Genomic DNA, 27,021 nt, shown 5'->3' on the forward strand with positions numbered 1-27,021 from the left:
GGTCGTGGACATCCATACTTAAGCTGTATATTGCTCTTTTAACTTTCTTCGCCGGACGAAAACGTGACCTGTAATAGTTGGAACATTTTTCTGGTTTCCGGTATATTGGGTATTCCGCCTTTTCCGACTTTCTTGTTGATGCGGCACTAGGTTTCGTTTGATTTCATTCGGTTTTCTTTTCAATCAAGCGTGTTCAAAATTATAATTCTGACTGCCTGTGTGGTTTATAGATCGATTCCTAACATTATGGTGCAAACAATGTAAAATATAGGCATAATGGCATGTTAACTGAAAAATGGATTCGATTTGTAGACTTTCTGGTGTCAGAATAAGGAAGCAAAGATGGTACTGGTGAAAATGGCTGTCTCAAAAATTAATTGACTCGATCACTCAAGAAACTATAAATCTTGAGCCACAATATAACCAATGCACTATAGATCTTTCCGATAAGGATATTGAGTTCTGACAACAGAAAAACATGCAAAAAGAACCTGGAAAAGTCTGCGTACAACACCTTTTAAATTTCTAAACTGAGATTTTCAATCGGCCCTCTTTCTGGCACACGTACAGGATCGGATCGCCCTAAAAATACTTCATCGGCTCTCACAGTGCTTCTCAGCTCGGCACCCAAGAATGTATCAATACAAGTGTGGGTATATAGGTATAAATTTAGGAAAAATACTTGCTGGCGGTAATCTGCTGCAAACTAGCTTGCATCCTATCCGGGCGAATTGTAATCAGACTCTCTTAGTAGTCATCTTGTTGGACGGCCAGTGAATGAACTATATGGCTTCCCCGATTTCTTATTACGTTCGAGCGGTTCTCGGCCCCAGTCAAGTTGGAGACTGTATTCCATCTTGCAGGAATCTTGTGGCAAAGTCCTTCGAATGTAAATTTTGATCTTGAAAGACTTCCTGAGTGTTCAGGCTACCTGCTTTGACATCCACTCCGCCAATCAACCGATACAGTAAGAGTCCAATGACAGCAAAATCATCTGCTCTGACAGGCAGGCTGACTGAAGTACGCCTGCCTTGTCGTTCATTCTTTTCCCAGTAGATCGGACTAATTTTTTGTTCATTCAACGTCAGAATAATAAGAATAACAAACATTTCTCCCCTCTTTCCATTAACAATCCTATCTTCCGCTTAATCTCATTCGTCGTTGAGACAACCAGCAAAAGCAGTGCGCCATTTTTCTCGTTGTCAAACTGAACTAGCGCGCAAAACTTTTAAGCAAGTCGCAGAAACAAAACTTAACGGTATAACTCGTTAGGTGTTCACAAATTTAAGTTTGATCCTTGATATTATAATTAAAAATTGCTTCTTAACCAGACGTTTAACCACAAAAAAAACTGAGAACAAAATAGACGACCACGGTAAATCGGCGTGTTTACCAATCGTATAGCGCACACCGCAAATCTCTCGCGCCGCACGGCCAGCTGGGAACTGGAAATTTGACTTTTTATTTCTCGAACTTACAACTGAATAAATACAACTAGAATGCAGTTCTTAACAGCTAAGAGCATTTTTTTTGACATGAATCAATTTAACAGTCAGACGATGCGTGCTCCACATGCGTTTTACAGGGTTTCTCACGATCAGATTAGTAGGAGAGGAAGGTTGCGTGAGCAGCTGGCCCAAAGCTGTTCACTAGAATGATTGTTTACAAAAATATTCTCAGCTGCGAATACCCTGGAAGCATACAGTTTTAAATTATTTTCTCCAAGCAACGACACCCACGCGGTCCCCTCGCACAACAAACCCACGGCCAAAAATATTAATTCTTTTGAACAATATCTCCAATATCACTCACAACACAGATAACAACAGCAGAGGTCTCCTTGATATGGAGATCCGCTCTCTTGCGGCCTGCGTGGGAGGTCCATTGTTTACAACATAGTAAGTTGCCAAGGAGATTTCTGAAGACAAGTTTCTCAAGACAAGTTAAGTTTTAATTTTTTTTTCTTACTTTCTAAGTATCAATCAAGGAGAAATACTTATTTTCAACCAGTATTTAACACACTTTCACTCCATTCTATGTCACTGGCTGTGTCGCGTATATATGAAAACGTAAATTACTCAAACCCACACAAGACACTCCAAAAATATTGGCCGACATATAATTAGCATTTTGTGTTATGCCCACGGCGTGGAAGATGATTTTTATGAACGGATATTGCATTTATCATTTATCTACTTGACGAAAAATTTCTAATCTTGCGATAATAGGACTAAAAGTTATTTTGTGAATTAAAAAAAATAACGAACTTACATACATCTGGTCACGTGATTGGCAAGGCCTTTTAACTTAGTGTAACGACATTGTTAAAGATTAATTCCTTTCGTTTATTGCATTTAAATTTTTTTTTCTCATGGAACATAAAATCTTGCGGTTGCACCCAAGAAGGAGTTAAGTTATTCTCTTGGAAATGAAACAATCAGACCTTTTAACTAAAAAGCGTCATATTTTTCCTCTTTTTTGACTTCGACTAGTGCCAGTCACTCTCCAAGTTTTGATAATCCTCTTTCAAGACAGAATACCAACCACTGATTTAAAGTAGCAGTGACTAAGATGTAGTTGTTTTGTGTTTTAACTTATCCAGTTGACGATTTAAATACAGTCGTCGTCGGCAGCCGTTCGTCTCGGGAGACGATGGTGTAGCGCTATGTCGATGCGGAGCATCGTCTCGAGTGGCTATAGAGTCCCACTCTGGAGTGGCAGTCTCTGTTGCAAATAACGCAGACGAAGGAGGATGGTGCTGCAACTGAGGCTGCCCTAGTCTTCCTTCTGGTTCTCTTCAAGGTCTGCTGGTCATTTCTGGTATTCTCAGCCCTCCCGACTCCTGAAGATACTGCATGTCGTCAGGCCACTCTGATGTCAGCTAGTTCTTCCCATGTGTTTGGATCAATCTCTGCTTTCTTCATGTCTCGCTTGCAAACATCCTTGAATACAGTATCGCTTAGAATAAAGTGCAAGTGGAAAGGGCCAAATATAGTAAACTAAATAAGTCTTTTAATAAAATACATTTATTGTAGGATAAAAATAAAACTGAGCATAGGAATGGAAAGAGTAAACACTGCAAACAAATATTATATGTTAAACTCATTAATAATGAGCAAAATAAAACACGTAAAGTGCGTTTTAAAATAGTTTTCTAGTTGGCTTGTTACGTATCGATAAAGGTATGTCGTTCATATAATAGCATCCAAAAATAGTTGGTGTTGTGAGGATGCACTTCGAGTAGCGTAATTATATTACTCAGATAATAGAGACAGGATGAGATTAGAAGACTTTTTATCAATTAGGTGATCATAAAATAGTTGACAGGTGCATAATGTCAGGAAGCTTAAAGGAGCTAGGTCAGGCAATTTTAGGCAATTTCGGCACCGATCATAGAATTAACTAAAATATCACAAAAACGGCTCAAAGTTCTAGAAGATCTCACAAAATACAGGAAAGCCAAGAAGGGACATGGATGGACAAAACTGGAGAGGATTAAAATTCATTGCACTTGCCTAAATTTGAAAAACGTCGGCCCACCTTTTTTCAAATTTATATCAGTTTATAAAATGTCATGTACACAGCTGGAAAATCATTCTCAGTTGCTATGTGGCCGTGATTATGCAAATGAAAGACTCTTGCTCCGCCAATTTGACGTTTAGAGCTTATAATTAACAAAATTAAACAAAATTACCTAAAATAGCGTGACCTAGCCCCTTTAATGAGGCCAAGGTTTACATATTGGGGAGTGATATGATCACGAAGTGGCACATTGTTGATGATTCTAGCAACTTTGTTTTGTAGTCTTACCAATACTTAGTTCAGCAGTTAATCACGAAGTTGATCAGTTGATCAGCAGTTGATCAGTTGATCGCGAAGAACGAGTGGTAAAAACGCGAGGGGTTTGGGACTTTCTTCCCCAGATCCTCCCCGTTTTCAAGCTGGAACAAGCTACTTTTGTCTGCTCAGTGACCCGGCCCTTGAATGGCAGCGAGGCTGGAGGTGACCTAATTTTGATACAGATCTCACTGCTTTTGTTGTATAAATCAAGTTGTTTTAATGCTGACTACTTTGCATTTAATGAGAAAAGCAGAGAGGTTTGTATCAAGGCAAGGTCACCTCCTTGCCTAGTTCCTAAGCGTGAATATTTCGTCAATTGTTTCGGGTCACATGGTCCGGCGCGAAACCGTTCGTTTCGGATACGTTACTGAAATCAGTTGACCGTGAAGACCTGAGAGAAAGCCGTACAGGGCAAGTCACCTTCAGCCTCGCTTGCATTCACAGGCCAGGTAACTGAGCACACAACTGCAAAATGGCCTACTCGGGGCGTACTCTACAAAGCCCAACGCTGCCTGGCCGACTACAAAAGCGATAACCGTGCTGCCTGGAGAAATAAGTACCAGGTCAAGGACATGCATTTGAGTTTTGGACGAAACGAAACGAAACCATCATGGTTGAAGGATAGCACAGTGTACCGTAAAACAACAACAACAACAACAACAACAACAACAACAACAACCGCTATTCATTACCGGTGCACAGTGACTACGTTTATTCATTTACTCCCAAAAAGGCAACTTTAAAAACATTAACAAATTCAATTGAATACAACCGTCCATATTTTTAGCACGCCTCCCAAGCCCTAAATAAACTATGTACATATCACAGTTTGTTACAAGTACAATAAATAGCATACAACAAAAACGTAAAATGGTAGACTTGGATAACTAAATACTTCCATAGTCATACTAACTAAATTAAAAAAAAATCGATTTGCTATAGCACCGATTATCATTATATAACCGTGGAAAAGCAGAAAACATTTGTTCTTTTATTTGAAGGGCTATATTAAGTTGGTTGTACTTATACAAGGAATTCTTCCTTCTAAATTGACGTTTGCGTGACAGCTCAGGCTCGTCACGCCAGCGCCTGACAGGAACAAATTGTAATCACAAAAATGAACTTTGCTTTAGCCTACAGCGACTACAGTGCAATAAAGGTATCGATATGGTTAAGCTTGTGAAAGGTCAGAATACACGTACATAAAAGGACTAAAGTTCCATACTTTGTTTTCACAGTAGCCTCTGATTACTAGTGCCTATGTGCCTTACGGTACTCCAACCATTGATTTTGGGGTTAAGCTTGTGAAAGGTCATGATACGTACATAAAAAGCCTAAAGTTTCGTACTTTGTTTTCACAGTAGCCTCCGATTAGTAGCGCCTGTGTGCCTTACGGTACTCCAAACATTGATTTTAGACCATACAGCTGATACTAAAAAGAGATTAAGCTTATTATTTGTATTATATTAAATACGTTGTGCAATCAGCGAATTACATGGATAAAAGAAGGGCTTCGGGCTTTGCTTTGTTCAATCTAGCCTTGAAGTAAACCAATATGTTTTTTTTCCCCTGAAATGCTTAAATTATCGTGTACCAAAGTACATGATCTACTTGGTATAACCAACTTTAAAGTCAAGATGTTCTTTTGAAACACTTTGTTTACGTTCTGTTCATACGTATCTCGTCACCTTGTACCGAGGAATGTTGAAAACATTTGCCCTGGTCACATTGTGCCGGCAATGCGACCCAAGAAACTTGAAAATTTCAACCCTTGTCACCAGTGATTAATCTGTAACTTCTCTCAATTATTTTTATACCAAATTCATCCGACAGCTTATAAGAATCAAGGCCTTGACCGTGTCAGGGGAATCATCTCGACCCAATACCAATCTTGCATGCAAAATATAAGAAAATGATATTGAACCGTTAGGATCAATCAAGGCCTTCCAGGGAGGGTTTTCTTGTGCACTAAATTATGTCCCCTCCACACGTACTTCAACTCTCGACTAAACAAAACAAAGTGAAGTAACTTATGGAAATCATCATTCTGCTAATATGGAAAAAAAAAGCAGGAGGTAAGCAGCTTGGCCAAACGGTTGTGGCGCTGGTTTTAGAACCTGGAGTTCTCGGGTTCAAGCCCGCCATCCTTCCGCTTACTCGATTTGTTCTTGGTAGTGACGAGTTGAAGTAACTGGCCATACCATGTACCCAGCATGCAACTGGTTAGCCTCCTGTTAGTTAGGACTCTTAACTATATTGCGTTTTAAACAATAGCTTCGTATACACAGCACTAAAGCTACAAACTGTGTACAAACAGTCTTTTTCATCTTTTGAAACAATAAATGTACTCATTTTTCAAAGGATAGCGTCTTTCATAAAGTAACGACCCGTCATAAGCAATTGTTGTGATATTAAAAGCTGATTGCACCTAAAGAAACCAAAATAACCAAATAAACAACAACAACAACAACAACAACAAAAAACAACAAAAAAAAGATTATCATTAAAGGAGCTATGCCGCAAGACCTCAAATAATTTTTTTCCTGTTGTACAAAATTACTTTCAAATTGACACAAATCTCCAAATAACACCTTTTCAAAGTAGAAAAACACAAAAGAAAAGTATTAAACCGAAAATGAACAAGAATCGTTACAATTAACGAAATTAAGGCAAGTTGAAAAAGTTGGCCAATTTTTTCCGAGATTCGTTGTTCAAGACATAGCTCCTTTAAAACTATTCATTCTCAATACAATTCCGCCATGGTGGATGTGCAAATCAGGGCTATGCCTAGCTTATGCAACCTCCGGACCGAAGTCCTCGTACAAGGGATCATGCATTGATATGTCGTTGTAGTAAGCAGCTCGCAGGCGAGAGCGGTGATGATATTTCTTCCAGTACACTCCAGCAGCCAGCACGATCAGGATGGCAAACACAGAAGCTGCGCAGATACCAATGATGGCAGCAGTGGACAACTTCTTAGAGTCATCTGTGAGACAAAGAGGGAAAACAGAGTCTTTGGGCGCTTTCCATACAAGAAAAAATTCCGGTTTGAATTTCCAGAAATTCCAGCGACGAATGGAACAACATGTTCCGGAATCTACGTAAAAGGGGACAACCTCGCGAGGTATACCGAAATTTTCGGAAATTTCTTACTGGGAACTACCGTTCCATTTGACTCCCGGAATTTCCGCAATTCTCGGTTGAATGGTTCGCTTTTCGGAAATTAAACAATTTCCGGATTTTCATAAAACTTTCCCAGGAAATTTCCGTACCATTCTTCCGGAGTTCCCCATTTCGAAATTTTCGGAATTTTTTGTTGAATGGAAAGTGCCCTTGATTTCTTAAGCCACCAATTTGCCACGCCCCGTTTTTTTTCAGATTGAGTAACGTTATTCAGCCGACTCAGTTACTATCTCCGGTGAATAGAGAAAAGAGCCTTTGTCATACTATTTTTCGTTGTATTTTCTATCGTCATTTTCTTATCTCATCACTTGTGAATATTTTTATTTTATCATCTATAAATGTTGCTATTAAACTGTAAAAAATGAAGGGGTAACAGCAGTAATCCATCAATAACGACACGATCCCTTCAACAACTAGGGCTGAGAGATCAAGTCGCCAAAGGAAGGGTAGAAAACAACAACAACAAGCCAGCATAATGTACCTTTGGGATGTTTTCCTTTACGAGCACCAATGCTACCAGTAGGTGGGTAACCTGTTACAACAAAGAGAAAAAAAGAGAGCCTTGGTTAGCTATTGTTGTTATAGTGAAACTCCCGCGTAATTTAGACAACAGTGAACTGTCGCATCTTTCTGCAAGCTAGCAAATCAAACACCAAGTTGGGTCGGGAGGCATAGAAGTCCGAGGGCTGAAGTGTACTGCACGTGCAGTTGCTGCAGAGTGCTCACACTGGTGGAGACATTTGAAAACTAATAGAAATATAACAATGATGACAAAAATAAAACCGAAATCATACAGGCAATCATGCAAACATTGTGGCATAGAGCAGTTTTCAATTGAGTGTATAAAATAATCAGGCAATATTACTTTGGTTCTGATTTTGGTTTTAGTACGGTTTGGGATTGGCTGAATAGTCGAATTGGTAATTTATTTCTTCCTACTGGGTTATGCTGGATATCCAGTGAGGACGGAAGTAAAACCTAGCAATTTAAATGTAATTCTTCACTGTTCCCTTCACTGGTAGCAAATCAGCCCTTATTGTAGTATGTTTTAAGTTAGCTGAGTGCTGACCAGTGACAAAGTCAATCATTTAATGGCTGCCACATATTGAAAATGCTTGTAAAAGGCTTTATACATTGAATGAGCAGATAATATGGCAGACTCTACTAAGGGTCTACATATACTCAAGATGTAAACAAAAATACGGTAACAAACCTGTAGAATGTCCTTCAGGCATGGGTTCTGCTGAGGAATAACATTAATAATTAAAGACACCTTGTCAACTCAAATGACCACGCATACATTAGTCTAATTGTGTGTTTTCAAGCATTTCGACCATTTTATGTAAATTAAGTTATCTAAACATCGATATTCTCCAGCGCCCTGAGATATTTACTTGTTTTTCTAAAACAGCTCATCAAACTGAGCTGACTTTGCTTTGCCTTGTAATTGGTAAGTGTGTACCTATAACATAATGAACTAGTCTGGGCAGACTGTGTAGGGTTGATAAGTAACGTTCATGCACAAAGATAAATGAGTCTGTCCTTGGTCTAAGTGTTCCACAGCATTGGAGCGTATCTCTGTTTCTGTACCATGAAGTAGCTAGGAGTAGTTCTACTCCCCCCTGGATGGGATGCTAGTTCATTGCAGGGTTTCCCCAGCATTAAATTTGCCGCTACCATTTATACACCTGGGTGGAGAGAGGCACTGTGAGAGTAAAGCGTCTTGCCCAAGAACACATCGCAATGTCCCTGGCTGGGGCATGACACTGGATTGTTCAATCTAGAGTCTAGTGTCCTAACCATCAACACTGCCTCACCCAAGGCTCTTGTGATTTGTCATTGAGGTGACTAACAAAAATTTCTTCTGCCCACACAACTGAAATTAACTATTTAATTTGTAATTAATTTATAACAAGGTGAAATATGGTGAATACTAAATAAGATACTTGGGTCCACTGTTATGGTCTAAAATGACTAATGATAAAAAGTGCCCTCCTTAAACGATTCAAAGGGAATGATACATGTAAACTATAAAAAATCTCAGTGCTGGACGACAGCAGCTGTGCCTCTTGTCTTACCTACGTAACAGGCTATTACCGTATTTTCCCGTGTATAAGTCGACCTTTCAAGACCTAAAAATCAGTCCAAAAATTCGCCCTCGACTTATACATGGGTCAAAACTTGAGATCCAAGCGCCAGTCAAATAATTAGCATAATAATTGTCTTTCAATGTTAACAAACATGTGATAAGCGGCAGCACAGTTTACAACGTACGTTCGCTTAGCGATCTGTCTCTCCATATCAGAGCTTCAAGTTAAAATGCATCAACATTTATTCGTTAAATTTTAACCTGGATCTTGTAGACACTCACTGGCTCAATTTTGTCATAAAGAACCAATATTTTTCCTTTAAATAAAGCTGTAGTAAAGCCGCTTGGAGAAAATATCTTTCGCGCTTGGAACTTCTCTGCTTGGTAACCTGGCAGGATACGAGTGCGAGGACTTCTGTACCAGTACTTGACCGATTTCAAGGCTTGACTACCAAGTTCCCAACACACGCTTTGCACTTTGTTTATGGCGTCGTTCTGAAAGTCGTGAGCTTCTTTGGTGTTTTGCCTGTCTTATAAAGCCACTTTTAATCTCTTCGCACTTAAAAAGGCTTGTTTGAAATCCTTTCGTTTGATTTTTGTGAGCATTTTACAAAAATTATCATCGAAAAGTCTGCATGCACATGTGTTGCTAAACTGGGTAAAACGCTCGTATACGTGCCATAATAAGCTTTAAAACTGTGAATTTGAAACATGCTGTGATTTGTTTACATATCTGTGGTAGCTGAAAGATAATTTTAAGAAATACAAGATAAGTTTTCCAAGAAATTCTTACCTGGAAATTAAGAAAATCTAGTTTTTGGCCTCAAAAATTGGGGGTTGACTTATACACGGGATCGACTAATACACGGGTAAATACGGTACTTACTTGCAGAACATGTGTGGCTCTTTTAACAATAGTTTATTAAGTCAGTCCTTTTTCTTAGCTAAACAGTGTATCTGTCACAGTGTTTAACATCCAGTTCATAGGAATTAGGTTTTACATGCATTAATTTAATTCACTGAATTCATGAGCTGTTCGATTATGACTTATAGATTGGAGCTGACTGAGATGAAGATTATTCAATAAGAACAGTACTGTCATTGCATGATTACAAAAGAGCATAATTGCTTTGTAGGTGACACATAACCAGTCGACCTTTTTTCCTGATGAGATCTACATCATGAAAGGCCGCTTTGCAAAACAAATGACAATAATTGAAGAAGCTAGTCATAAAGGGGATAAGTGACGATTTTGGTTGCTTTTCTTTTTTCTTGCTCCAAATTAGCTGATTTTTTGCATGTGGTCTTCAATGTAATAGAAAAACGTGGTTCTGTATTTTTGTCGCTGGTTTTTGCTTTGTTTTCGAGTTAAAACGTAGGCAAAAAACTCGGCTTTTCCTAGCCATGTCTTTAGGAGTTTATTTGTTGAACAGCGAACAGGCAGACTGTTTATAGTGTATGAAGTCAAAACCGAATCCCACGGCATATAGAACGGAAATCTGGGAACGGATTGTTTACACCGGTTATTGTGACGTGAACACAACACGTAAATCGATCGAGCGTCAAACGAAATGCCATCAAACAAAAAAGAGATGTGCCGCATTAGAGCTCTGTCAACTAATATCTTAAGCATTGTTTTAAAGTACCTTGTATGCCTACCTGGTGGTTGAGAGGCATCATAAAGCCTCGATAAACCCGTAAGTCATCAGCACGTTTTAAAGAATCAAAATGTGTTCTGAAACTTCGAAGGCAGCTGATATACCGTAACCGTGTTATCGGCGTTCGAAGTCAGATCGAGCCAGGTAGCAAAGTCCAAGAGCAGTTCTTGCCCAAGAAAAATACCCTCTGGTGAGTTGTGGCCCATTTGCCAAGCGTTGCTAGCGTCAAAGTTTGGAAAGCGAGAACTGGTTTTAGAGTGATAAAATTTGTCTTGTATCGACCGCCATGTTTTCCCGCGCACGAGGTGTAAAGACCCTTCCCGGCATGCATTGCGATTGCGTTGTGCGGACGTTTCTCGAACTGGTAACTAGATTTAAACATAATAATGGCCAGCAAGTGGCGATGGATTGTAACAGATCTGTGATCCAGTTTGCGTTGATTTTATTTCAAATCGGCATGATTTGTAGTGTTTTGAGCTTCTGGGATCAGGGGACATGCAGATGTATGGAGACCCGTACGTTGCGCAGAAGGGTTAATCTGTTAATCTGTCAGTCCTATTTATAGAGCGTTTTCACGTGGAGTCATCAAATTCTTAAATCCAAAACTAAACAGCCACCAAAGTTGTTATCCTCATCAGGCACAAGAGGTACCAGCGCATTTTGAACTTGGAAGTTATGGCGGTGCGTGACATAAAGTTACGATCGCGTTTGTCGAAAACTATGTTTTATCTCGTGATTTTTTAGCCATTGAAGACGTTGCCGTATTTGGAAAAGTGCTTGTTGAAATGTTTATTTGTTTCATTTTATTTTTATTTACACCTTTTTTTGACCTGAAATCAACATTTTTGAGCTTATACGTTGCGTGAAATTACCATTTTCAGGAGCCCATCATGGGCTCCTACCATTTTGCTGTTTTCTAAGTGAAACCAACATCCTTGCCGTCACGCGTTAACGTCAAATCAACATTTTAACCTATTTAGACTTGAAATCAACATCATTGAGCTTATGCGCTGCGTAAAATTGACATTTTTCTGGTTTCTAAGTGAAACCAACATCCTTGCCGTCACGCGTCAACGTGAAATCAACATTTAAACCTTTTTTGACCTAAAATCAACATTTTTGAGCTTATACGTTGCGTGGAATTGACACTTTGCTGGTTTCTAAGAGAAATCAACCTCCTTGCCGTCACGTGTTAACGTCAAATCAACATTTTAACCTATTTAGACGTGATATCAACATCATTGAGCTTATGCGCTGCGTGAAATTGACATTTTGCTGGTTTCTAAGTGAAACCAACATCCTTGCCGTCACGCGTTAACGCGAAATCAACATTTTAAGCTATTTAGACCTGAAATCAACATCATTGAGCTTATGCGCTGCGTGAAATTGACATTTTTCTGGTTTCTAAGTGAAACCAACATCCTTGCCGTCACGCGTTAACGCGAAATCAACATTTTAAGCTATTTAGACCTGAAATCAACATCATTGAGCTTATGCGCTGCGTGAAATTGACATTTTTCTGGTTTCTAAGTGAAACAAACATCCTTACCGTCACGCGTTAACGCGAAATCAACATTTTAAGCTATTTAGACCTGAAATCAACATCATTGAGCTTATGCGCTGCGTGAAATTGACATTTTTTTGGTTTCTAAGTGAAACCAACATCCTTGCCGTCACGCGTTAACGTGAAATCAACATTTTAAGCTATTTAGACCTGAAATCAACATCACTGAGCTTATGCGCTGCGTGAAATTGACATTTTGCTGGTTTCTAAGTGAAACCAACATCCTTGCCGTCACGCGTTAACGTGAAATCAACATTTAAACCTTTTTTGACCTAAAATCAACATTTTTGAGCTTATACGTTGCGTGGAATTGACATTTTTCTGGTTTCTAAGAGAAATCAACCTCCTTGCCGTCACGCGTTAACGTGAAATCAACATTTTAACCCGTATTTAGACCTGAAATCAACATCATTAAGCTTATGCGTTGCGTGAAATTGACATTTTGCTGGTTTCTAAGTGAAACCAACATCCTTGCCGTCACGCGTTAACGTGAAATCAACATTTAAACCTTTTTTGACCTAAAATCAACATTTTTGAGCTTATACGTTGCGTGGAATTGACATTTTTCTGGTTTCTAAGAGAAATCAACCTCCTTGCCGTCACGCGTTAACGTGAAATCAACATTTTAACCCGTATTTAGACCTGAAATCAACATCATTAAGCCTATGCGTTGCGTGAAATTGACATTTTGCTGGTTTCTAAGTGAAACCAACATCCTTGCCGTCACGCGTTAACGTGAAATCAACATTTAAACCTTTTTTGACCTAAAATCAACATTTTTGAGCTTATACGTTGCGTGGAATTGACATTTTTCTGGTTTCTAAGAGAAATCAACCTCCTTGCCGTCACGCGTTAACGTGAAATCAACATTTTAACCCGTATTTAGACCTGAAATCAACATCATTAAGCCTATGCGTTGCGTGAAATTGACATTTTGTTAGTTTCTAAGTGAAATCAACCTCCTTGTCGTCACGCGTTAACGTGAAATCAACATTTAAACCTTTTTTGACCTAAAATTAACATTTTTGAGTTTATACGTTGCGTGAAATTGACATTTTGCTGCTTTCTAAGTGAGATTAAAGTCCCCGCGGTCGCGGCGGGCCGATCCTTTGTTATGATAAACCGAGGCGAGACTTCGACTTATAACAAAGGCTTGGCTTGGTTATTATAACAAAGGATCGGCTCTGTTTATCATAACAAAGGCCCGGCTTCGTTTATTTGCAGCTTCGGCGGGAAAAGGGCGTTAGGTATTTTAATCAAAAGTGAACTTTGTCGAAAACGCTCCAAATTTCGCATAGAGTTTTGTTGAGGTATGTTTAGCAATGTCCCGTAGTTTTTCCGCTAAACTTTGCTTCGTTTTCAGGATATTGCGTATGCAAAAAACCACTCGGTTTTCCTAGCGGCGTCTTTATAAAGCGAAGCAAAAACCAGCGGCAAAAATACAGGAACACGTTTTCCTATTACATTGAAGACCACATGCAAAAATTCAGCTAATTTGGAGCAAGAAAAAAGAAAAGCAACCAAAATCGTCACTTATCCCCTTTTATGACTAGCTTCTTCAATTTATTATTACTGTACTTCAGTATGATGAACTGCGACCCTTTTTACAGCATAAACATAGTCATTGCTACTGCTTGTCAGTACGTTAGATGTGAAATAACAAGACTGGTTTGGTTAAAGATAAAAGTGATGATAGAGAAGATGATAGATGACAGAAATAAAGAACTTAAGAAACCAACCTGTTGAACTGGTTCCCAAAGAGGTCTGGGTTGTGGAATGGCCTATATAACATCAAACAGGCCTTGTCAACTCACTTGACTAAGCTTATCTTATGTAACTCTAAGACTTTGAATAAATTTTTTTTAATTATTTGTTCTTTGCAGTTCAGTTGATTAGTGACTTTTAGTCAGGTCAAATTATTCTGAGAACTAATGTGTTAGCCGGTTTTTGTGACACTTTTACGAGGACAAAACAGATCACAATACAGGTTACAATTTTATATTTAGTCATGTTATGAAAGTCCTAATTGCTTTATAGCTATTGTGTAACACACTATTTACCACCATTTTATTTTAAACAAGGAAAAAAAACACAGACAAGAGAAACAGAACCACACACAAATGCAATGGCTAGATCCTTCAACAGAGTTTTTTTGGGGTGATCTTGGTACTAGGTAAATGTGCTGTGAAGGTGGAACAGTTCATTGACGTGAATACTTTTCAGCTGCCTGAAAGAAGTGACCCACTATATGTAGTGGTCATAGCAAATGGCTGTCAAAACTGAAAGCAATGACTCCGACTTGTTAATATTGAGATAACAGTTGAAAAACTAAGTGCAAACAAAGACAAGTAGAACAAACTGGTCATTTTTCACACACACAATAAGTGATTTCATGATATTTAGACCTTTGCAGAAATTAATATGACTACCAGAAAAAAATAACTATTGAAAGTTCAACAGACTGAAACCAACCTGAAGGAGTACTTCTGAAAGTGTGTCTGGTAGAATGATCTATGGGAGGGCCTGCATAACATCGAAGAGATATTGTTTATTAAAAAAGCCTGACTCGTGTGAATCCATAGGAGAAGAAAAATTTCTTACAGATAAAATCACCGACATATTTACCATTAGCTGCATCTAAGCATGAACACGTCTTGGAGAAAATTATCTTACTGAGTATCAATGATTAGTCATCAACCATTTGAAACTTGGCAGACTGTAGCATGAAGTTTCATGCCCAAAGAAGAGTACACTTGGTATCCTTTAATTGAGTTGTCAGAATATTTTCAATAAAATATGTAGATTTATCCAAGCCTAAAAGCAGAGCTCCTGATTACTATAAGTTAACCTGGATTGAGCCCATGATCCAATCGAAAACCTGTAGGTGACACATGACCAGTCGACCTTTTGCCTGATGAGATCTACATCATGAAAGGCTGCATTGCAAAGCAAGTGACATTACTTTATTATTACTGTTCTTCAATATGATGAACAACTGCAACCCTTTTTACTACATAAACAATGTCATTGCTACTGCTTGTCAGTGCGTTAGATTTGAGATAACAAGACTGGTTTGGTTATATGAGAAAAGTGATGATAGAGAAGATGAAAGATGGCAGAAATAAAGAACTTAAGAAACCAACCTGTTGAACTGGTTCCCAAAGAGGTCTGGGTTGTGGAATGGCCTATATAACATCAAACAGGCCTTGTCAACTCACTTGACTAAGCTTATCTTATGTAACTCTAAGACTTTGAATAAATTTTTTTTAATTATTTGTTCTTTGCAGTTCAGTTGATTAGTGACTTTTAGTCAGGTCAAATTATTCTGAGAACTAATGTGTTAGCCGGTTTTTGTGACACTTTTACGAGGACAAAACAGATCACAATACAGGTTACAATTTTATATTTAGTCATTTTACGAAAGTCCTAATTGCTTTATAGCTATTGTGTAACACACTATTTACCACCATTTTATTTTAAACAAGGAAAAAAAACACAGACAAGAGAAACAGAACCACACACAAATGCAATGGCTAGATCCTTCAACAGAGTTTTTTTGGGGTGATCTTGGTACTAGGTAAATGTGCTGTGAAGGTGGAACAGTTCATTGACGTGAATACTTTTCAGCTGCCTGAAAGAAGTGACCCACTATATGTAGTGGTCATAGCAAATGGCTGTCAAAACTGAAAGCAATGACTCCGACTTGTTAATATTGAGATAACAGTTGAAAAACTAAGTGCAAACAAAGACAAGTAGAACAAACTGGTCATTTTTCACACACACAATAAGTGATTTCATGATATTTAGACCTTTGCAGAAATTAATATGACTACCAGAAAAAAATAACTATTGAAAGTTCAACAGACTGAAACCAACCTGAAGGAGTACTTCTGAAAGTGTGTCTGGTAGAATGATCTATGGGAGGGCCTGCATAACATCGAAGAGATATTGTTTATTAAAAAAGCCTGACTCGTGTGAATCCATAGGAGAAGAAAAATTTCTTACAGATAAAATCACCGACATATTTACCATTAGCTGCATCTAAGCATGAACACGTCTTGGAGAAAATTATCTTACTGAGTATCAATGATTAGTCATCAACCATTTGAAACTTGGCAGACTGTAGCATGAAGTTTCATGCCCAAAGAAGAGTACACTTGGTATCCTTTAATTGAGTTGTCAGAATATTTTCAATAAAATATGTAGATTTATCCAAGCCTAAAAGCAGAGCTCCTGATTACTATAAGTTAACCTGGATTGAGCCCATGATCCAATCGAAAACCTGTAGGTGACACATGACCAGTCGACCTTTTGCCTGATGAGATCTACATCATGAAAGGCTGCATTGCAAAGCAAGTGACATTACTTTATTATTACTGTTCTTCAATATGATGAACAACTGCAACCCTTTTTACTACATAAACAATGTCATTGCTACTGCTTGTCAGTACGTTAGATGTGAAATAACAAGACTGGTTTGGTTAAAGATAAAAGTGATGATAGAGAAGATGAAAGATGGCAGAAATAAAGAACTTAAGAAACCAACCTGTTGAACTGGTTCCCAAAGAGGTCTGGGTTGTGGAATGGCCTATATAACATCAAACAGGCCTTGTCAACTCACTTGACTAAGCTTATCTTATGTAACTCTAAGACTTTGAATATTTTTTTTTAATCATTTGTTCTTTGCAGTTCATTTAATTAGTGACTTTTAGTCAGGTCTAATTATTCTGAGAACTAATGTGTTAGCCAGTGTTTGTGACACTTTAATGAGGACAAAACAGATCACAATACAGGTTACAATTTTATATTTAGTTATGTTACAAGAGTGCCAATTGTTTTATAGCTACTGTGTAATACACTATTTACCACCATTTTATTCTAAACAAGGGGAAAAAACAGAAAAGAGAAACAGAAACACACACAAATGCCATGGCTAGATCCTTCTTCAACAGAGTTTTTTGGGGGTGATCTTGGTACTAAGTAAATGTGCTGTGAAGGTGGAACAGTTAATTGACTTGTGTACTCTTCAGCTAACTGAAAGAAGTGACCCACTATATGTAGTGGTCATAGCAAATGGCTGTCAAAACTGAAAGAAATGACTCTGACTTGTTAATATTGAGATAACAGTTGAAAAACTAAGTGCAAACAAGACAAGTAGAACAAACTGGTCATTTTTCCTCCTCGCATCATCTTCTTCTTCAATGTAATGGACAAAAGACAAATGAAGAACTTGAATTCATGCCAAAGTTGTAAGTGGGGGGAGGGGGAGGAATCTGGGAGAAAATTGGGTGGCAGTGGTACAAGTGGAGGGAGTGGAAAGGGCAGGAATTGGGATTTCTAAGAGGGCAGGAAGCGAGAGAAATGCAAAATGCTTACTTTTGTTCAAAAACAGGCTTAAGGTAATTCCTCTGAAATAAAAGTGACAATAGATTTTTGTTCAAACTTTGTCCACTGAATATTTGTCATATGATAACTTCAATTTTGAAATAAAAAAGGGGGGTGCCAATGCTCATTAAGGAGCAGTGAGGCATTGAAAATGTCCCATTTTGGCATTATTTAATGCTTATTATAAGAACACATTCCCAGTAATTGTTACATCTTTGTAAGCCTGGACTCAAAAGAACACGCATTAAACTACAGTCAATACATTGTGTTGGACACTAATAAACGTTCAAGTTTGATTCAGACAGAAAGCTAAATCCTTGATTAAAAATTTGAACCAAATTTCTTGACGTGGTCACCGACTGCAAAATAGAAAAGACCACAGTGTATCTGCTATTTTTCTTATTTATTAAATTTTTAGCAATAGAAATTACATCAGTCTTTTCTCACGCAAAGCTTATGATTAGTTGATTACAATGACTGGAAAAAAATTGGGGTGCCCATGCTCGTTGGTGAGCTAGAGCCATTTTTCAACTGACAGAGCTCAATATCAAGGCAAATCCATCATGTTTCCAATATGCGCGTGCACAAGCGCGCGCTAATGACGCCATAAATTATGCGCATTAAGGATGCGCAATGCAAATGTGAGGAATGACGTTAATTAATTCCTGTGAAATTCCAAACCCTTTTACGATGGCGATATCATGGGTCATATGTCACAGGTCATGAAATGTACCAAGCTTAACTGCTTTAGTCATTAAAACATGAATAGGTTGACAGTACTTAGCTTTATAGAGTAATCCTTATTAATATAACATCAAACAAGGCTGAGTGGGGGCATTTTACTAACAAAAAGAGTTTTTCCTGACACTTTTTATAATAAGTACCCCAAATTTATCGGCTGAGAATGTCTGAATGCCTTCTCATGGTACAGTATTAAACATGCTGTTTTTAACTATTGCTGTAGTTGTTATGGTGGAAGTCTTCATTGAGTCAACCAGTTTTCAACTAACTAAACAACATTAGCGTCTTGAATAACACACTAAAAGGTTTGCAAACACACCTGTAGGCTTGTATGTACATGGTTTGTAATGAGTGGCACTTGCATTGAGTCCTAAATGCAAGAAAAAATGCATCTGTCAACACAATGAACAACTATCAAGTTCCAATGTTCAGGGCTGGAACTCCAAGTTTTAATTTTATACAGGTTCCAATAACATTGTTTCATCCCAGTACAGTATTGAATCAATTAGTAACTAAGGACAGACATAATTTGATTTGTTTTATGTCTATATTTAAAGAAGTATTGTAGTTAATTAATGATACAAACTTTTGCTCTTATTCCGACTGATGATCTTATTGCACTCAACCTGCACCTCCAACTGAGCAAGCTCAGAGAAACACCACAAGCTGCTGAACAGTCCAGAGAGGTCAACAGTGCCTCTCCTATGTTACATTGTATTGGAACCATTTAAGAATTTAATATGCTATTAAACTGCAACAGATTTTGCTGCGTTGTGAAATACACACCTTTTTGCTTTACACATCCCCAAAATGATTAACATAAATTAAAGATGATATATACAAGGCAACGTAAAGATATGAATTTAAGCAGGAGAAAATAAAATTCATATCTTCAAGCAATTAACTGACTGTTTGCACAAACAACTGTGAAAAAGCAGGAAATGACATCATCAATACCCTCACTACTGAGGATATGAAAAGACAAGTACACGAAAAGTACACAACTTGAATCTAGCTTCGTATGCATTTTACAAGAGGTGTATTTTTCCGTAAATCACTCCTGTCTACATAATAAAAAGACATTGATAGCATTTCATATTGATTAACAGTACCTGGGCAGTTCTGCATTCTCACACAGAATTTCTGGTCCAACAGTGTGTATATAGTCTTACATGGAAATGGGCTAACACACAATTCTAGTTTCACCTGTTGAAAATACAATCATGTAGTTTACAAAACAAAATCATTCAAGGAAGCTGGCAACAGTTTCCAGCACCATTCTAACAGCTATACTTTGAAGGATAAATACCACTACTGTTTAACAAGTAAATTATGCTACAATAATAGTATCACACAAATGTCCAGTCATTGGTAAACAAGTTGTGATGACAAGCTCAGTGACCTCTATTTTTATTTTTGAATTGTAATAAGCATGATAAGATGCAACTTTTTACAAAATTCAAAAAAATTCTGTAGAGTAGGTACAGAGCCACCCTAAATTTTGAGTTGCATCTTACATATATCATGATGCTCATTACAATTCAAAAATAATAGATGGGGGTCATAGAGCTCATTTATGAGTTGCAAGCACGTAAAGCCAAAATTAAGAGTGATTTAAACCTGTAGGTTGTATTTTTGCTATGGCAACCTATTGTGCCATGAAATTGACACCAACATGTTCACCAATAATAATTGTTTGATACCATGATTGTAGTATCAACTGATGTACATGTAGATTGGTTATAATGAGCCATCATGTCTTGGAAAGTGTTGGAAACTGGTTTGAGCCACCTTAACTAACAATAATTAAGGGTAATTATAACGACTTTTCAACTGACTGACAACTTTTCAACTGACTACCAACAATTTGCTGCCTGTTGGCCGACACTTTAATCTGAAAAATCAAGACTGTTGGCTTACTGTTGAGCATGTGTTGATTGACCGCTGGCCAACAAACAGCCAACAGACGGCCAACAGTCTGTCAAAAGATAGCCAAAAAAGGGCAACAGTCAGATGACAGATAAACGACTGTATGTTTTGAGGGCTGTTCGTCACTTTTACTGTAATAAGTACAGCACCTTAGCAGACATTTGTGAAAACTCAAAATGATGTTTAGTAATAGCTTTAAATAAGAAGATTATAATCTAAACCCCTTTGTTCAATTACATTAACACTCTTGGGAACTTGTTTGGCGTGAATCTTAAAGATCCTTCTTCCACAGGGATAAACTAGCAAGCAACAATAGAGGTCTATTTTCTTGTTCTTAACACTACACTAGCCCAACTGCATTAATTACAAAGTCTACTATTCAAGCATAATCCTCTGGTTACGATGCATGGTGTATCCTGTAGCCACCTTAAACATGAAGTTCAGCTAAAAAAAGGAATAGCACCTCCCCATTTCACACCCTCAGGCGTGAAATGTAAATTTGTACTTTTGGCATGCTGTGGAGTCAAGCAGCCTTCAATCTAAAGCATGCCTGAAAATCTCTTGAAACCAATGATATCAGTGATAATGTGACATAACTTGCTAATGAATATTCTTGGCAAAAGTAAAATTCATTATTCTAATCAGCTACCGTCAGAAAAAATGGATGTTTGTCTCCTGTTTGCACTTTGATAATTGAGTGACAACTGAGGGTGAGAATGGTTAGGCCAAGCCCCTTGTATAAGGGGAACTTCTCGTTTGAATGTTATTATTTATGATAATTATCATATTAAAGCCAATAAACAATTTACATTCAACAGTGACAAAGGTAAAACTTACCGTCGTTGTTACCATGTTCCCTTTTCGTGACAATTCTGTCACATGTATCCTAAAGTTTTGGAAAAGCTCCTTGTCATCACCCTTTTGCAGAGTAATATTTTTGGATATACCTTTCCCTGGGGCATTTAAATAAACATGATAGTTGACTGGATCAGTACAGTGATGTAGATCAATTTCAAGGTAGCCACCACCAGACCATGTGCATTTCACTCCTGAGGTATTGGAAGGAAAATGAAAGCAAAAAAAAAAATCACTCAACAATATAATCAAACTGACCATGACAAGTATTTTCAAGAGTACTGAGAACATGAAGTTGAAAATCACTGGAATCTGATTTAATTCCTTGCTCCAATGTTTTCTTTTTTCATCAGAAAAAAAGCAAACAGAAAATTAAACTGCCCTTTTTCCTGTCAAACTTACAAAACCGTGAACATCTAAAATATGTCTGGAATGTTTAACTAATCACAAGTGAGATCTCCAGACCACAGAAACCATGGAAACTGGGTGGGTTCCATCAGTCATGGAACTATGAATTTTAGTTTTTGGTTTTCGCTTTGTCCCAATTGAAATACACTTGGAACCGTCTTTACATCACCGAAAGTCTAAATATATAATTGCTATTCTTTCGTATCAAGAACCACATCCAGTACTTAGTTTGAGGGATTTTAGAAAAAAAAAAGAATTGACAAGCCGATGGTTACTAAAGCGAAGCAACAGTTGATTTGACATGGCTAATTAAACAGTGATTAAAAATTCAAAATTTTGGTATCATCTTTGGTTAAACTAGCAACTTGATTTATTTTAGCAAACAATTACAATCCCTTGGGCCCAGTGATTTGGTGACTTGGTGATCTAAAGACCCTGGAAAGACTGATGGCGATCACTTCAAATGTTTGCTAATGTTGGAATAAGTTGTGGCTTACAGTAAACACCTCAATTTTTTGCTGTTCCTTCTCAAATAAATCTGCACTTGACTTACATATCATATTACTTCCATTTTCAACATCTAATGGCCTTTCTTACTGAAAGCACTCATATGGATTGTTTGTGCTTGAGTGATTCAATTATTGGCAGTCCCTGTCTGTTGTACAGTCACATTGACCCAGCTCATTGCATTGTTTGTGAAAATAGTTTTATCATGTTATATAATTAAAGATATCCCAAACTCTCTTCGCTACTATTTAAATAGGATGTAACAACAATTATCTAAATTCCTGTATAACAAAAAGAGAGGATTTATTTTGAAACAAAACAAATTTGTTCTGTGACTGATGGAAACTCATCTGTTTTCTGTGATTGAAGATCTTGCTTGTGATTTTTGGTTACATATTATAACATAACAAACATGCGAGAAACATTTTATAGGTGTTCGCAGTTTTGTAAGTTTGACTGTAACAACATTCACTGAAAGCTCCATTTATATCACCTGTGCAGTGTGGATTTGGATGGCAGCTGCTACGTTTTTTGAGTAACGTGTGGATGCCAGCTTGCAAATGTGTGGTGGCTCTTTTCATCCCACCACATTCTGGATTAACAGTGGGTGTTGTTGGATGTGCCTCCAAAAAACTAAGAAGACCTACAAACAACAATCAGATAAAACATACATGTACTCAAAATTTCAACAACATTATATTATCTGATTTTAAAAGAGAATAAGTCTAGCGATAGTGTTATGTTTGGGGAAATAAGTCCTAGGACTAGGACCCGGAAATGTTCAAAATACCTTCGCAAATCTTCTGAAGTATTCATGGACTTGTAATTTTCGGTTTTATCACATATCTGTTTCCTACCAACTTGACTAACCATATAATACTAATTAAGATTGAAAGATTGATTGATTGATTAGCACCTTTGAATATCCTAGCACTCCCAGTCAGTAAAAATCGCAAGCCAGTAACTTGGACAAATTTGCCAGGTATACTACATGTATTTTGCTTGTTAATTTGCATATTTCCTCTGCTACAGGCATTTCATCTCAAATTGCCCATTGTTCTGATTATAAGTCCTCTAACACATACAAATATACTTGATATTTTGTTTGCTTTTAGTATCTGAATCACATCATAGCATTTATTTCAGTTTTTATGATACCAGAATACAATTTTATAAGTAATGTGCAACACTGGTTGACGCATGTAAACAGTGTTTTATTCTACATCAGCTGACTTATCATAATTGTATTTTCCACCTTAATGTTAGGTAAAGATAAAGTCTGCATACAAGCCAGGTGGCCCATCAGGCTGGAGCTTATCCCAGTTTCTGCAGCAGGAAGTGAATAGGAGTATTTCTACTCCTCCCTGAATGGGATGGTAGCCCATCACAGGGCTACCCCCAGCATGAAATTCATTGGTTACCCATTTGCACAACTGATAGGAGAGAGGCACTGCGATAGTAAAGTGTCTTGCCCAAGAACACATTACAATGTCCCCAGCCAGGGCTCGAACCTGAACCAATTGATCTGGAGTCAAGTGCACAAACCACGAGGCCACCGCACCTCCAAACACTTTAGTGGAAGTTTGATTTAATTATTAGACTCAAACAAGTGCTAGTAAAAACCACTCTGTGACAGTCATACACAATAACATCTTCTTCAGAAGGGGATCAAAGGGGATACACCTGTAGTCAACGCACATCACCCATGAATGCTTGAGGAAGATTAAAAGATCACGGTTATTTTTTGATCCAGTTCATATTTGTAATAAATATTAAAAAATGTTTGTGAAGAGGGATGAGAACTGACAAAATTTTTACATTTTGATTTTCCTGTATCATTACAAGATAAACATTGTGAAGGTGGATTAATCAACATGACACGAGCGTGGGACAAAGAAAAATTCTGAGTCCCCTACAGGAATTGAACCCATGACCTCCCGAACACTGGGCGGGTGCTCTATCCACTGAGCTACGAGAACTCATGGAGAGCAAGGTCATTTAACTGAGTTCATATGTGACAGGTGTCCTGCATACTGCTAGGATCAACACTATCGAAGTCATCGTGAGTAGTGATAAGTTAATAAAGATGGTGAATTTTAAGCTCGGTAATGAAATGTGAAGGTGAATTAATCAACATGACACGAGCGTGGGACAAAAAAAAATTCTGAGTCCGCGACAGGAATTGAACCCATGACGTCCCGAACACCGGGTGGTTGTTCTATCCACTGAGCTATGATAGAGCGCCCGCCCGGTGTTCAGGAGGTTGTGGGTTCGATTCCTATCAGGAACTCAGAATTTTTCTTTGTCCCACGCTCGTGTCATGTTGATTAATTCACCTTAACATTTCATTACCTTGCTCTCCATGAGTTCTCGTAGCTCAGTGGATAGAGCGCCTGCCCGGTGTTCGGGAGGTCATGGGTTCGATTCCTGTTGGGGACTCAGAATTTCTCTTTGTCCCACGCTCGTGTCATGTTGATTAATTCACCTTCACATTTCATTACCACGCGTAAAATTCACCATCTTTATTAACTTATCAAGATAAACATTATACCGCAGTATCGACTTTGTGAATTTTTTTTTCAACCCACTTAGAGGCACAGAAGATCTGAGATCTGTTGTTTTCCATACCTTTCTGGCGACAAATATTCACTTGTCACACAAGCCATCTACAGTTTATTTTTTTACCACATTCAACAGTCAAAAATTCAAGGTTTGAAGAATAATTTAAAAAATGAAGTAATGAAACCAAATGATGAACCGCTTGTTGAGACCTGTTCATGTACAAAGTGCATTCACTATTTAAAATACAGGTGAAATAAGCAGTCTAGTAGGCATAAAATTTTACAATCATAGCCACTTGTAACAGAAATGAAGCATGAAAGTGAGGAATAATCATCGCAGTAAATAATCCAAATTAAGCAATTGGAAAGAAGAAACCTGAAAAAAAATATCAGGGCTTCAACGGGATTCATCATTCCTGTTGAAGCCTTGATTTTTTTCAGGCTTCTTCTTTTCAGTTGCTTAAATTGGATAATTTACTGCAATGATCATTCTTCACTTTCATCTATAACCGCAGTTCAAATATGAATTATTTCATATATACTTTACAGAAATGAAGCGTACAATGTAACTTTTGACAATCAGAATTTCATACATTCAAGAAAGCCAAAGTCTGCAAAAGAATTCAGTGAAGAATATCCAGATTTCTTTATTTACTTGATGATGAAAGCCATGTGACAGGCTTATGACATGGGTATAGGATTAAGATGGGTATCAAACAAGGTATATGTCTGATAATTTCTTCCTATTCTGCTCCAATAATCCAGAGATATCTTCTTCTGCTGGTATAAATGAAGGTTGCTGGAATTGAAAACAACCAAAAATGGCCTACAGTGTAGTCTGGAAACTCAAACTCGAACCTACTCCTCTTCAAGTGAGAACCTGAAGACATTTAAAGGGCTACATCAAGTAAACATATCTTGAAAAGTTAAGCCCAAATTTTTCAAGTTCATTGTTTGTAATCCATGCCAATCTTCTACATCCTCAACCATCCTTGCTCCTTTATGATATTTTGTAATCTTTTCGATGTTTTTCTATCTTACTAAATTGTTATCTACAGGTTTCCTTTAATTTAAAGGTTATTTTTTGTACATGGCCAAAATAACTCAAAATAGCATGACTGAGCTCCTTTAAGACTATTTCAATACATCACAACCACGAGCTGTTAAGATAAACATGATACTGTGGGTCCAACTCATTTTGTACAAAAGGGTTGTTCTTACTGCTTTCCCACAAAATAAGAATCATACTTGCTATAATTATTTATTCAGTCATGTTCTATATTGTTTATAGTGTCACTTTATAATTAATCAAAGATCAATACAATAACATAAAATTCATAAATTCATAAACTACATTTGAAATGAGATGACGTCCTGGTGCAACCTTATGTACACTGTAAATGTTGTTTTGAAAGCTGCACAAAGTGATAAATAATTCAATCCTTTCCTTCCTTGAAACACTAACTGAAGGCTAGGACATTTTGAGAAAAGAAAAGCCACAAAATTGGAAACACGTTCACTATTTCAATGGCAATACCGCGTATAAGCAAGAAACTAGCAAGAAACTAGCATGAAATAAGGCAAGCAAAACAGAAATCGACGGCATTTGGCGGTGTTCTGAAACAGTAACTAAACTAAACACTATATCCTGTTCGCATTTCACTGGAAAATTTCACTGGAAACTTAAGATCGTGAGACATATATTTTCAATCGAAGTGTCACGAAAGCAATATTATCTCGCAACAAAAGCCGAAAATAATAGCAACGAGAAAGCAATCAGTTAAATAAGTATTGCCCCCACATATAGCAGCTAATTGCAAAATTCTGCGTTCGAAAAAAACACAGAAATATTTGCCTTCCGCATGACTGACTGTTTGCCGGTGACTTCGGTTAACGATAGTGAGAGATCTGCAACGATCTAAGGCCTAGAAAACTTAATAATTGAACAAAAACCCTCAAAGATGTTACATAACACTACTTTTGATGTAAAAACGGTACACGGATCAAATTCCCTTTAAATATCAACTGTGATCGTGCACTACGCAGCTAAATTGGAAGCGAAACAGGAACAAGTCCAATTCGATTGATACTGTGACAAAAATACAAGAAGGCTATGGCAAATAAACATGCAGTACACTTACAAGACAGTCCAAAGACCTCGATCCACATCCTGAGATCCGTGAGAAAAGTTTAATGACGAAGCAAAAAATATATAACGAACAAACAAATGCCCGCTACCGCTCGCCAACAATATACTGTAATTTGTTTTCCCTTCTCCCTCCGAATAGAATCATGGGATGA

At 37.6% G+C, this 27,021-nt stretch overlaps 1 protein-coding gene and 1 long non-coding RNA gene across 9 annotated transcripts; one reads left to right on the top strand and one right to left on the bottom strand.

Annotated features, from left to right (window-relative positions):
* Positions 1-4,572, top strand: LOC149118965 (uncharacterized). Its single transcript, XR_016202479.1, has 2 exons — positions 1-1,898; positions 2,603-4,572. It is a non-coding gene; the product is annotated as an uncharacterized LOC149118965 (long non-coding RNA).
* LOC110044984 (uncharacterized) lies at positions 4,525-27,007 on the bottom strand. 8 transcript variants are annotated; one of them, XM_089275022.1, is made up of 13 exons: positions 26,862-27,007; positions 22,653-22,802; positions 21,227-21,438; positions 19,573-19,666; positions 18,780-18,830; positions 16,881-16,922; positions 16,211-16,261; positions 15,478-15,519; positions 14,807-14,857; positions 14,074-14,115; positions 8,237-8,263; positions 7,505-7,555; positions 4,525-6,826 (listed from the first exon to the last, which is right to left on the bottom strand). In XM_089275022.1, the coding sequence occupies exons 1-13, from the start codon at positions 26,887-26,889 to the stop codon at positions 6,633-6,635; spliced, it is 1,035 nt and encodes a 344-aa protein (XP_089131148.1). In that variant the 5' UTR covers positions 26,890-27,007; the 3' UTR covers positions 4,525-6,632. The 8 variants fall into 8 exon arrangements, with proteins under 8 accessions (XP_089131148.1, XP_089131143.1, XP_089131158.1 ...); XM_089275017.1 differs by having other exon boundaries at positions 8,237-8,266; XM_089275032.1 differs by lacking the exon at positions 14,074-14,115.
* Between the last annotated feature and the right edge of the window lie 14 nt (positions 27,008-27,021).

Source organism: Orbicella faveolata, unplaced genomic scaffold (genome assembly GCF_042242905.1).
Source record: "Orbicella faveolata isolate gen_17 unplaced genomic scaffold, um_ofav_v1 contig_1, whole genome shotgun sequence".
NCBI lineage: Eukaryota > Metazoa > Cnidaria > Anthozoa > Scleractinia > Merulinidae > Orbicella > Orbicella faveolata.